General features: G+C 48.9%; 1 protein-coding gene across 9 annotated transcripts in view; it reads right to left on the minus strand.

Moving 5' to 3' along the window:
* Positions 1 to 800: 800 nt before the first annotated feature.
* Znf217 (zinc finger protein 217) overlaps positions 801 to 12792 on the minus strand; it is a 33848-nt gene continuing 21856 nt past the window's right edge. For 7 of the 9 annotated variants that reach the window (XM_029474088.1, XM_029474087.1, XM_021154674.2 and 4 more), the window contains 5 exons: positions 10964 to 12697; positions 8051 to 8167; positions 6004 to 7512; positions 4417 to 4548; positions 2509 to 2817 (listed from right to left, as the gene is read on the minus strand). In XM_029474088.1, the coding sequence (XP_029329948.1) occupies positions 4439 to 4548; positions 6004 to 7512; positions 8051 to 8167; positions 10964 to 12350 (3123 nt within the window). In that variant the 5' untranslated portion in view covers positions 12351 to 12697 and the 3' untranslated portion in view covers positions 2509 to 2817; positions 4417 to 4438. Of the gene's footprint in view, positions 2818 to 4416; positions 4549 to 6003; positions 7513 to 8050; positions 8168 to 10963; positions 12698 to 12792 lie in introns of all 9 variants that reach the window. The other 2 variants (XM_021154662.2, XM_021154668.2) reach the window with 1 other exon arrangement.

Here is a 12792-nt window from a genome sequence, read left to right on the forward strand (position 1 = left end):
AATGGCTGGCCCCAGCAGGGGCTAGCGACGTAGATGGCCCTGCAGGTTTGGTTCCCACAGGCTAGCTTACAATGATCCATGACCCTAGTTCTGGGTATCCCGTGCCCTCTTCTGGCACACATGGGTACACACACATCCGTGCAGGCAACACATTCACAGAAGCAGTCTTTATCTAGAAGATAAAGAAGATTCACACTCACAGAGTTCCCAGTTAAATTCTGAGGTTCGCTTTCCAAAAACCCAGGAGAAACCAGGCGTGTAAGCCCAGGACCCGGGAAACAGATGCAAGATGGCAAGTTTGAAGCCACATGCTGAATCAATCTGATGAGAGCCTGGGCTGCACAGTGTGCTACAGAAGCAGGTCTCCAAAGAAATCCAGGAAGGGTGCGACAAAGGGTGCTGAAAGTACTGAGTGCTTCCAACTGCCATCCCCGAGGGGGCGGGGGGGGGGGGCTGGCTCTGGGGGCTAAGAGCAGTTAGGGTCTGTACTTATCGGTGGTTCACAACTATCTGTAACTCCAGTTCTCAGGGATGTAACACCCTCTAACCTCCAAGGGCACATACAAAAAAAAATTGGTTTTAAATAATAAAGCAAAAATTGAATTTAAAACTGGAAACAGGACCCAGGCAAGACAGCTCAGTGGGTTAAGGATTTCTGCAAAGCTAACAACCTTAAGTTTGATTACCAGGACCCACAAGGGAAAAAGAAAACCAACCCCTGAATGTTCTCGTTCCCTCTGGCCCTCCAAACCCCCACCTCTCACACACTCACAAACACACAGCAGGAACACAATGAAAACCACAACACCAGAACTGTAAAACACCAAATCTATATTTACATCCACATATAATAACATAACTTTAAGCTGAAATATATCATAAATAAAGCATGTCTACTGACAACTTAAGTATCAACAATTAAAATAAATCAAACTGGAATGAAATAAATACATTAACAAAAATCCAACGAATGTACCTCTTCTCACATGTACTGTCGCCTCACAGGGAAAGACACAGAGCCAGTAGTATCCCAGAGTTAATACTGATGACAAGAACACACTGAAGCACAAAGGGCTGCTTAAAAAAGAAAAAGAAAAAAAAAAAAAAACCTGGAATTTTCATGCATTCAGAAAATATAGCTAGAGAAATCTGAAAGGCCCCAAAATGTCAGCATTCCACACGCTGACCTGTTTTCTAACAGACTTGGTGACTTTTTTCTTTTTTAGATACGGGTTTACTTTTGGCCCCTAGTCCATGTGACCCCCTCAGATTTATTTGTACTGTCTCGAGAACTATACACTCACTGCATTTAGGCAAAGATGGCGTCAATCACCTTGCAAATGTGTTAATCTTCAAAAACAGACTATAAAAGTGCAGACCTAAGAAAACAGTCTAGCTTATGTACATATGGCTCAGCTTGTGGACGGGAACAGGGCCTAGTGTACATGTTCCTGATATAAAAGATCTTTCTACAAGAGCAGACACATCTCAACCCAGGTCTCCATTCAAGACAGGAGGTAAGACGTTTCCCAAGGACCCCTCGTGGTACACAGTGAGGTGGGAGGGGAGGGGGGAGTCGGGGTTCTTTGAGCTCTTCACCCTTTTGTCCCATCAAGAGGGGTGGGGCAAGAAAAAGGAGCAGTGCAAATTTATCTTTGAAACAGTTTCTTAATAAAATATTTTGGGTTTGCTAAACCCAAGAACTGTTGAATAAACTCAGATATCAAAGGAACTCAAGTTTAAAATGCTGAGTGAGCTAGTTGGTGGCTGTCCTCCCTCCATCTCGAGAGCTGCCTGTGCACTGAGGAAATCATCCTGGGAAACAAACAATGGAGAGGCCCAGGCGTCTTCTCTCCCTGCCTGCCAGGAGGGCTCAGCCAGCAGCTCCCCACCCAGACTTCAAGGTGTCCACACCTCCAATACCAGACACATCAAGACTCCAAATACAAACTAAAATATTTCCCTAAACTTTCCACTCCCTTTAAAATTGCTTCCAAGCACGCAATTCACACAAGGAGATATGGCAACTCTCCGAGACACCCAATCTTCCAAAAGAAAAGAACTTAGATGGCTCCCCATGGAGCCTGGCTCTCTGTGACATGGGCCACTCTACAGAGGCAGCTTCTCTGTAGGTAACACCCACTCAAAAGCCCCCCTCCCGCCCCCCAACCCCAGGCAGCAAGCTGGGGCTCCAGGACACCTGTACACACTAGCTCTAGCTCTACCAGCTGGAATAAAAGGTGCCAGGTTAGTGCCTGCTGACCTCAAGATGCACAGCACATCAGAGTGTCAACATTTCTTTCCATCAGCAATGTGAAGACAAACAATAGACTCAGGGAGCATATGCTTTAAAACATGTTTTAAATGAAAAAGCATAAAGGAGCAGAAAATGCTCAAATCCTCGCACTCCGTGAGGGAGACACACAGTACTCAAGCAAGTTTACCACGTCGGTATTTACAGTTACCTGAGGTGCAAGCTTTACAACATCCCCACCCCACCCCACCCCACCCCAAATGATTTCTTTTCAGCAGCGCTCAAGTATGCAAAAAAAAACTTATTTGGTCAATTCTTTAAAAAAATATTTAGGGACAAAATAGATTTCAGTCCCTCTGGCGCACCGCCCAACGGCTCCCACTCGTTTTTATTGCTATTTGGTACAAAGGTTAACAGAACGTTAGAGAATGTAGTGTTCCTTCTCTGCTCCTCTCGGGTCTATGTACAGTTCAGTCACAGCTTGTTCAGTAGCTACTGTTGTGCGCTCTCAGAAGATGAGCCAATGTATGATTCCGTGGAAGTGTGTACTTGCATCCAGGGACCTGATGGGAGAGCATTGAAAGTGATTAGAAAAGCACACAATCACTAAAGGATTGCAAGAGATAAGCTGGAGAGACGGCTCCGCAGCTACCACACCAGCTCTGCCAGAGAACCCAGGGAGCCAACAGCCTTTCTTTTGGTCTCCAAAGGCACTCACTGACAGAGGCAGATAGATGAACAGAATCTTACAGCATGCACGAATACATCGAGGGAGATGAAGACGTGCAAAGGGTTCCACTTATTCCAACCTACATAGCTGATGGACTACTCAGAACGAGATAATTATACCAGGAACCAGAACCCAGCACTTGGTACATCCCATCTGGCACCTCCACCTGCCCCCAACTCAGAAGGGGACACAGGTGTGCTGGCTCAGTCCTGTAACACCAGCACTGAGAGAACTGAGGTGGGATTACCAGGTTCAAAGCCAACCTAGGTTTCACAGCAAGACCATTCCAAAAAGAGGAAAATCAAAATAGCTGGAGACGTAGCTCAGTGTTAAAAGATCTTTGACTAGTGAGGGTGAGGTACTTGGTCAGATGCTCACACAGGAAAAGGGGAAGGAAAGGGCTCAGGAATGCCAAAATCCTTGTGCCCAGGCTGTGACATGTTAAAGGACAGGCTGACAGTGCTGGCAGCCTCTCCCTGAGCTCAGGAAGCTCATGTCCATCAAACCTGTGAGCCCTGAGGGAAAACACCTGGGCCTGGACAGGCCAGGGCTTCACAATGCTTTCAACCACCTCTGAACTAAGACAGCAGGCCTAGCTTCACCTCTGTGTAGAGCCAGGCCTATCTCCTCACACTGGCTTAGAGTGTGTGTGACTCCAGCCTAAGGTCAGCAGTCCTAGAGTAATCCAATGTCACTGTTGTGGCAGGGAAGCCGCTATGGACTGCATGTAAACAAATCTCCAGAGCAACAGTCAGTGCTCTTAACCACTCAGACATCTCTCCAGCCCTTGTTTTGTTTTTAAAGACAGGGTTTCTCTGTGTAGTCCTAGCTATCGTGGAACTGGCTCTGTAGACCAGGCTGGCCTCTAACTCAGAGACCTGCCTGCCTCTGCCTCAAATGCTGTGATCAAAGGCATGTGCCCCCATCATCCAGCAATTATAAATTTTCAAACATCTTTTTAAAAAACAAAAATGGGGGAGGAGGGCCTGGAGAGATGGCCCAGTGGTTAAGAGCACTGGCTGCTCTTCCAGGTCAGGGTCATATTCCCAGCACCCACATGGCAGCTCATAGCTGTTATTTCAGTTCTGGAGAAGCAGACACCCTCACATAGACATACATGTAAGTAAAATACCAATGCACACAAAATAAAAAATAAATCATTAATGAATTTAAAAAAAAAAAGGGGGCCAGTTAGATGGCCCTTGCTGCTGAGCCCGAGGATGGGAGTAACATCCCGCTGGGGAAGGATAGGATCGTCTCCCAAACAGCACTGTCCGTGCACCCGCCCACACTGAGCACAAAGCCATTAATCCACAAACAAATGTCACTTATCTAAAACAGTAATCATCACTTTTACAAGTTGAAAAAGAAAATGAATTTGGTATTATTCAAGTAAAACCAACACAATGTGTTTAAGGACAACAATGCTCACCTTTTTCCCCAAGAATCAGAAGTCAAGGCTTTTTGTCATTTGGTCGGTAATGTGTATTTCCAATAAAATTCTCATAGCTTCTCTTCTGCAGCATGCTGTTAGATAGGTGCTGATGTGACACGGGCCTCTTTCCTAGTTGGAGAGAGAGGGAAAGGTGACTTCCAGGCCTTGAGGACAACACTCCCCAGCGTAGCCCCTTAGACTAAGAAAGAGCACTGAGCACACCTCTAACCCCAGAGCTGAGGTGGAGGCAGGCAGATATCTATTGAGCTGAAGACAACCAATGCTACACAATGTCAGACCTTGTCTTTTTTTAAAGGAAACAAAAACCACATATGCCAGGCCTGGTGAGACTTGCCCTTAATCCCAGCACTTAAGAGGCAGAGCAAGGGGAATATCTAGAAATTTGAGGCTATCCTGGTTTACACAGTCAATTCCTATCTTGAAAAAAATAAACAAACTTGGCACACACATAAAGTGAACACCAACAATGGCACTAGTCAGTAAGACCCGAGCCCTGGGTCTGGAGAAGGGAGCTGTGCTATGCGTTCATTCAGCCATCAATCACAGCAGGGAAGCCTACACATGCATAAAGCAACTCCGTAGAAGAGGAAAGGGGGTAAAAGACACTGAAACAACCCATCCACTTAAACTGTGGGGTACCGGACACCTAAGCCCACAGGCAGCAAACACTAAACCTGGACTGAGGGGGTAGCTTAGTTGGCAGAGTGCTTGGGCTCCAGTACCCACACAGCACAGGTTTCCACTTCATGACAACTCTGAGACATTTCACTGCAGTGGATGAAAACACTTGGTTTTGTTCCTAGCAGGATGTACCCAGAATGCACTAAACTGATAGCTCTCTGGGCTTTACAAGTGGTGTACAGTTAGTGATCTTTAGAGCACTCGAACCCTCACTACAAATCTGCAAGAGAGCACCCTGGTCTACCTCCTCCGAGCACAGGAAAGAAAGCACCAGAAACCTCCATGGAACACGGGAAAAGAAATGTTTCCCTATGAGAACTCCACGTCAGCAACAAGGTGACCACTGCACACAAGACAACCTGTCAGGAACACACCCAGTGCACCAGTGCCGCTCACAGCTGATGCAGTCTCTTCAGTCAGGAAGGAGTTCCTACTCTCTCTGCTTCTACAGGCCAAGGGCACCGATGTGTGGAAACGGGCGTGTGAGTGTGGAAAGGGGGGAGGGTGGGTCACAACCCTAAGCAAAGTTTCAGCGGCTCTCAGGCTTTCTTTTGTCCTAGAAAGATCTAGGTAGCCCAGGTTAGGCTTGAACCCCCTCCCACCAGTCCAACCATCTCAGCTTCCCAGTGCTGGGACGAAAGGTGTGCTCCACCATGACCAGCTAGCAGCACCTGGACTTCAACAGCAAGGAAAGCAACTACATTTATCTTTTTATTTTTGTTTTATTCTACATTTCCTCAAGACTTAATCCTGTAAAGTTAAGCTCTGATGGCCCATAATCCATTGCTTTGTACTAGATATGGTAGATTGGTTGCCTGCATCTGAGAACTCAATGTTCCTGTGGGATGTGTTTAAACCCCAACCTAGTGCCTACAGTAATACCTTCAAGGGCTGGGCTGGCTCCTGTATGTCCCACAGGTCCACAGGTATACAGGGGTCCAGAGGCACTGTAGGGCTTCTGCACAGCCAACACACTGGGCGACTCCACCTCCCCAGGGCTCAGGAAACGGGCTTTGTGGGGCAGCACAGGCGGTGGGCGCACACACTCTGGTGGTAGCAAGGAGGTGATGCTCCTGACCACATGGTACTTGGGGAGCTCAAAGCCCCTTCTGCCATTGGGCCCTGCATGCTCTGTGTCCAGGGACACGGCGCTGGACTTGAGTCTTTTGGGATGTGGCTCACTGTACTCTGCTGCGGCACTGCCAGAATTCCGATGGCAGTAGTAGTCTCTCCCTTGCTGTGCCCATGGGCCATCAACCTTCACGGGGCACTCAACAGAACCGTTGCTATTATTACTGCTGAGCGGGGACTGAGACGCGGGAGCTGGCAGGGACTTCAGTTTTGGCTCAGGTCTCTTCACCTTATCCATAGCAGCAGGGACGCCACCTTTGGGAAACAGCTCTGACTGCTGCTGCCTGGTGGTACTGGTGCCCCCGGCATTGGGTTGTGACCTGTGTGACTTCAGGTTGCTTGGGGCTAAAGTGCTGTTGTCTGGTCCTGAAGTCTGGGGTGCTTTGTTTGGCCCCGCGGCCCCCTGCCGAGCCTTCTCTGAGTGCAGAGACTTCGAGTGTGGTGAGAAGGCAGTCTTGGCCTTGGGCTTGTGCAGGCCAGACAAGGGAGGGACATCTTTTCCCAGCAAAGCAGGAGGGCACCCGGTCCGCCTGTTCCTCAGCACAGACTTGCTGCTGCCGTTCTTGTGCGGGTCAGGGTTATACCTATGCTCAAGTCTCTGGTGCATCATTAGGACTTCCGGATAAAAGGTCTTGAAAGTACAAAAGGGGCAGGCAATGCTGGGGATCAGACACTTGCTCAAAGAGATTGCAGGACAGGCGTAGAGTGGCCCAAGGGATAGATTCAAAGGCCTGTCCTGGCAGTCAGCACCAGGCTTATGTCTGTAGTCAGCATCCTGATCCATCTTCTCCCTATGGCCAGCTTCCCGTGCTAAGGGCCCAACACCCTCTAGTCTGCAGGCAGGGCTGCTGGCCTGAGGCTCCCCAGCTTTCTTTCTCTGCATGTCCAGATAAGCAGGGGCAGGGCTCTTCCTCACTTTCTCAGCACTATCAGCTGCATGTTTATGGAAATCCTGAGTATCGTTGTTGTGTGCTGGTGAGAGAACACTCTGAAACACAGAAGGCATCTCCTTAAGCTGCTTGGCAGGTGGGCTTCCCTTAACATCTTTGGCACCATCAAGAAATCTCTTTAAATTTTTGGTCTGCGCACTGTCAGCCGTTAGTAGTGCATCCTGCGGCTCCTGGCTCCGGCCTTCACTTTTGGACTCAGCGGCAGCATCCACCGGCTGCTTGTCTTTGTGGTGTCTCTCCAAGTGGTACCTCAGAGATGTCTTCTGGGCTGCGGCATACTCACAGAATTCACATTTGTATGGTTTTTCACCTAAAACGAGATATGCCACTGTATCACGATGTTTAGGAAAGGTGCCAATAGAACTCTGCAAGCTAAGCAAGCTATGACACCAAACATGGGCTGTTCCCTCTGCCAATCCTCACAGCTAGGGCGCCAATGCTCCAGTGCAATGCACTTGAAAACGTAAACCTGATTCCCAGTAAGAGCACGCTTTAACTGGCCCAACCTTCATGGCTGCCCGACGGCAGCATCTGCGCACTTTTTCAGCACAGCGGCCTAACCATTGTGCCCAGCACCATCACTGCACCTACATCCAAACAGTACCAAATACACCCTTGCTTCACTCCAGAGTCATAAGAGTTTTCAAATGTGGCATTTCAAAATATTACAAGTTTGCCTTAAGATATGATAACCATAAACCAACCTCAAAACAGGAGCCAGTAGTATTCAAGCTGCAGTGATGTTGTAGACACACAGCAGCTGCAAACACCACACACTAACGCCATCTGAACCACAGCAGCACACAATTGTTTTAGCCAACACATGTTTTAAAACCCCAGTCCTTTACCTGTATGCGTTCTGAGATGAATATTGAGGTAATAGTTTGAACGGAAAAACTTGCCACAGTAACTACACTCTCTCGAGGACGGGAGGGGCTTCGCTTTTCCTCCATCATCATTTTTATCTTAAAGCAGAAACAAAAATAATGGTGTCAGTCAGGCCAAGTGCGGGACTCAGGAATTCAGACTCCAGGATTCTCAACACAAAACATTTGGGGGAAACCATTAAAGAATTATTTTAGCTCTGGGTAGAAGTTTCAAAGGCTAAAATAACATACAAAATGCCACCAGGCAGCCTTTCATGTCTTAGACTGTGCGCTCTTGTTTTGGAGACAAGGTATATAGATAGACCTGGCTGGCTTAGAACTCAGATACACACACACACACACCCTACCCTGCCTCCATAGTGTTGGGACTAAAGTTGTGTGCCACCAGGCCCGGCACTACCCTGTGTCTTCTGAATGCAGTCTGGTGCCTTAGTAAAGAGGTTTGTACTTCCATCATAAGAATGACCATTTATTCGAAAAACCAAAAAAAAAAAAAAAAAAAGAATGACCATTTAAGAGATGAAGCTTGACAGACACTTTCTGTTCTTGACACTTGGCAGACGTTACAACTGGTTCATGCTTAAGGTAGATGTGTGCCCACTGGACAGAAAAACTGCCAGAACTCAGAACCAATCAGTATTTGGAGGTGATATAAAACCTCCCAACTGCCAGCAGAAAACAGGCTGGGAATATAGAAACTACCACTAGAGGGCAGCAAGCACAAAATAACCTCGGAAACAGCCCAGACTTGGCTTTGGGCAAGCACCTAGGAAAGCTGATCAAAATTTAGCCAAGTTTGGGAAGATGGAAATCTGTGGTTTCCAAGCAATCTCCTATTCAAAAGAGGCCTGGCTTACTAGACTTCAAAGGCAAGGCTGAAGTGCCCGATGAGGACCCACTGAGGACAGACTAACTAAACTGGCTGGGACTTTCCACTCTCACCAGCCCACCAACTTGTAAATAATGTGCATCCGTGAAGATAAGATGGCTCCACTAGTCTCTGTCAGTCCTATCTGGGAGGTGTATCTCTTGAAGTCTAGATCAGGGACATGGTGGAGCAGAGCAGTCAATCACAACTACACAAATGTCCCCACCTGGAGTCCAAAATGAAACTAAATTTTGCCTTACAAAACTGTATTTTCAATTACAGGCCTCTTCCCTTCTCTGTCAAATGCTGCACTGTTACTAACTCCCAAAGGCAGGTGATCCACACAGCTGGGCAAAAACAGGCATACTAGATGGACTAGACCACCTCCATTACAGCAGATCCTGTTAGGGAAGGGGATCCATAAGCACACGACTCCCTAAGGTGGTCTAAGAGGCTTTGAAAAGTCATCACAGCCTCTCTTTTTCAACTTCTTGAAAGTAAGAGTAAAACAGAATGGAGGGCAGCACAGTGGGGGAGGCCCACTGCACTCAACTCTGCCCACACCTCACCCTGCCTCGAGCTGTCACAGTGTGAGCTTCTCTACATCACATGCAAATGGCTAGGGATACCTCAGTAACACACAGGCTGTGGCCTTCCCAACATCTGGCACCTGCCTTATGGCCTGGAACTTGGACTATGCTGTTCTGTGCAGGGTTGTAACTAAGGCTGAGCTCAGCCTAGGAGGATGCCAAAGTGGATGATTCTATTTTGCAAACAGGGAAATCTCAAGGAAAGGTCGGGCAATGTATAATGGGTCACCAGGAACTGCAGCCAGACTCCAGCACTCCCACCTGTGGCAAGCCAGGCCAAAAAGCCTACCCCAGGACCCCCCCCCCAAGTTGTCCATCAAGTACAATGGCTGGTAGACTCCTTTAGGGATCCACAGTGCTGATGCTGCAGAACTGCACAGGTGCAGAGGCCATCTGTGACCTTCTCATGACATCATGGACACCATGTATCCTTACCTTTCTGGGGACTAAGGAGTGAGATATGCTAAGCTCCAAGTGTCATGAAAGCAAAGTTCCTAAAGTGTAGCAGTGACCAGAAAAAGAACTGGGTACTGGTTCACATGCACAGTGGCCGACAGATTTTACTATTCAGACTCGCTCTGGTCTCAGAGAGGACTTGCAACATACTACCCAGTGGCCACACACATCTGGAAGTGTTAGACGGAACCCATGGGCCATTAGTTACTTTAAGCCTCACGTTCAGTGACATCATACAATGGTTCAAGTGGGGTGGGCAGCAAGATGGGAAACAGGTATATTTAAATATACTCCAAAGGCTCTAGGCTCACACCAGTCAGGAGACTGGACAAAAGCTTTTTTCTATTAACACCATTAGAACATACCAAATTCATGGAGCGGGTTCGGAAGTGGGCCCTCACCTCTGGATTGCAGCAAAAGACCACATCAAAAGCTCCCTCATCAACACTGGCCTCACAAACACCAAAGTGATCAGAGTACACTGGGCAAGTAGTCCCCCTGCATGAGTAGTGGACGCTGAGGAAGCCTCCCTGACCCTTTTGGGAGCACCAGAAACCCATGTAGGTGAAAGCATTAACAAGGCTGTGATAGGCAATCCTGTATAACAACATCGGGAATGAATGCCAGGCAGCTGGTAAAGTCCTGGGTCTCAGTCCCATAGTTCCTAGCACTCTGCACCAGGTCATAGCCTCCTCAGTCCACTGCCTGAAGAAGCCAGCAGCATCCCCACTGGTGCACTAGCTATAAAAACTAAGTCCTCTGGGAGCAAAAGATACAGAGCCCTTACATAATGGGATTATGGACCAGCCTTTTAAACTCACCTCCTTATTAAAGAAATGAAAAGGGCCTGTGATGCTTCTATGAGACTACACAGTGCTACCACAAAGCACTGAGATGACAGCCTGACTCCCAGAGCCCCCTGTAGCAAACCCTGCAAAATACAGGCAGCAAAATACTCACCCAAATGGAGTCCATCAGGAAGCCCATCCTCAGACCCGTCTTCAGAGCCCCCTTCTCGGTCCCCGGCCCCGCTGTCTTCCAGAGTGGTGCTGAGGTCTGGGGAGCAGGTCCCAGGCTGCCTTGCATCCACAGCCATGGTGGGTGACAGGGCATCAGTCCTCCTGTCCTTCCTGTGCACCCTCGAGTGCAGGACGAGCTGGTGGTATGTCCTGAAGGCTTTACTGCACTCAGAACAGTGTGTGGGCTTCTCCTTGCTACTGGGCAACTTGGGATCACTATCCCCAGAAGGCACTTCACTGTTAGCATGTCTAGGTTTCTCTTTGTCTTGGGAGAGACCTGGACAACTGCTTCTACTTGTTTTGGACTTTCCAGACCCTTCAGCCTTACCCCCAACCCATATTTCCCCTAGTTCCTCTTTCTCGGAACATGAATCGTCATTGTCTGTGCTTCCTTCTTGGCCTGACTCTTTCACCTCTTCTTGGGCAATGGCCACTTTTCCTTTGGTAGCCAACTGCCATGCCTGGTAGGTGGTGAACGGGTCAAGCTGAGGTATGCAGGTCATGGGCTTCACTATACTATCTGCAGTTGATCTGGGTCTCAAGTTCAAAAACCGCAGCAACTCTTCCCTGGGGGATGTGGGTTCCTCTTGGTGGTCATCAGGGGCAACGTTGCTGGCACTGGGGACAGTTTCTTTGGCATGAACCTTGCTGTGCTCAATGAGGCTCTGCTTATTTGGGAAGAGGAAGCCACAGACCATGCAGATCTTGTAGGGAGTGGAGATGTTCCCAGGGGCATGTGGCTGGACCACTTCATTGATGGTGACTGGGCTCTCCATGCCTTGCTGAAGCTTGCTCCTGGTGCCAGACTTGCCATTGTGTGTCCGCATGTGGTTCTTCAGGAACCACGGCTCCTTGAATCTCCTCCCGCACATGCTGCACCCATACGTGAAGGAGTCCTTATGCTTCTTCATGTGGCTCTCAACATCAAAAGCCACTGGGAATGTCTGCCCACACACATCACAGCTCAACTCCTCGGGGTCTTCGCTACTCTTCTCCAACGGTGGCTCTGTTGGCTCCTGAGCTTTATCAAGGGGACTGAGGTACTCGGCCTCCACACGCAGAACAGCTGGCTCGCAGAGGGTGGGCCGGTGCTGCAGCAGCACATGCTGACTGAGGTCCTCTGCCTGAGAGAAGACCTGGCTGCAGAACATGCAATCCAGGGGCATGTGGCCCTCTGCCGCGGCCATGCTCTTCTCCTGAGCAGCTAGGAAGGGCACTGCCGCCGGCCCTTTTATGGGCACAGCATCATCCACCTCCACCTGGGAGCCGAGAGAGCTGCTGAGGACTTCCGGCCCGTCCATGTACACGAGGAGGGACTGGGTCGGCATGCTGCCAACCACTTCAGGGTCTGACAGGATGGGTAATCCACTATCAGGTGGGGATCCTGCAGTTAGAATAAGGCCGCCTGTGAGGTATCACCACTCAGAACCTCTCGGAGCCCTGGGCGTCAAAATCAGAGCACCTCTAAGGTCAGAGGGACAAGTATATTCCAGAGCTTGGGAGAGCTCAGTGATGGAGATGGCTCTTTGCACAAACAAGGCATCCAGGCTGTCCCGGGCTGTGAGTCAGATGTGCGTCAGCATGAGGGCAACAGCTCTGTCCATCTCCACTGGTGAGTGGCTCAGTTGAGCAAGACTTTGATCCCGGCAATGTGAAGACGAGGGATTTCCAAAATCTGAAAAGAAAAAAACAAGTCTCAGTGAGGAAGGCTCAGGAACAGGGCTTGGCCTATGAGTCACATGATCTTCTCCACAAAAAGGGACTAGAATC

The sequence above is a fragment of the Mus caroli genome, chromosome 2 (genome assembly GCF_900094665.2).
Source record: "Mus caroli chromosome 2, CAROLI_EIJ_v1.1, whole genome shotgun sequence".
NCBI lineage: Eukaryota > Metazoa > Chordata > Mammalia > Rodentia > Muridae > Mus > Mus caroli.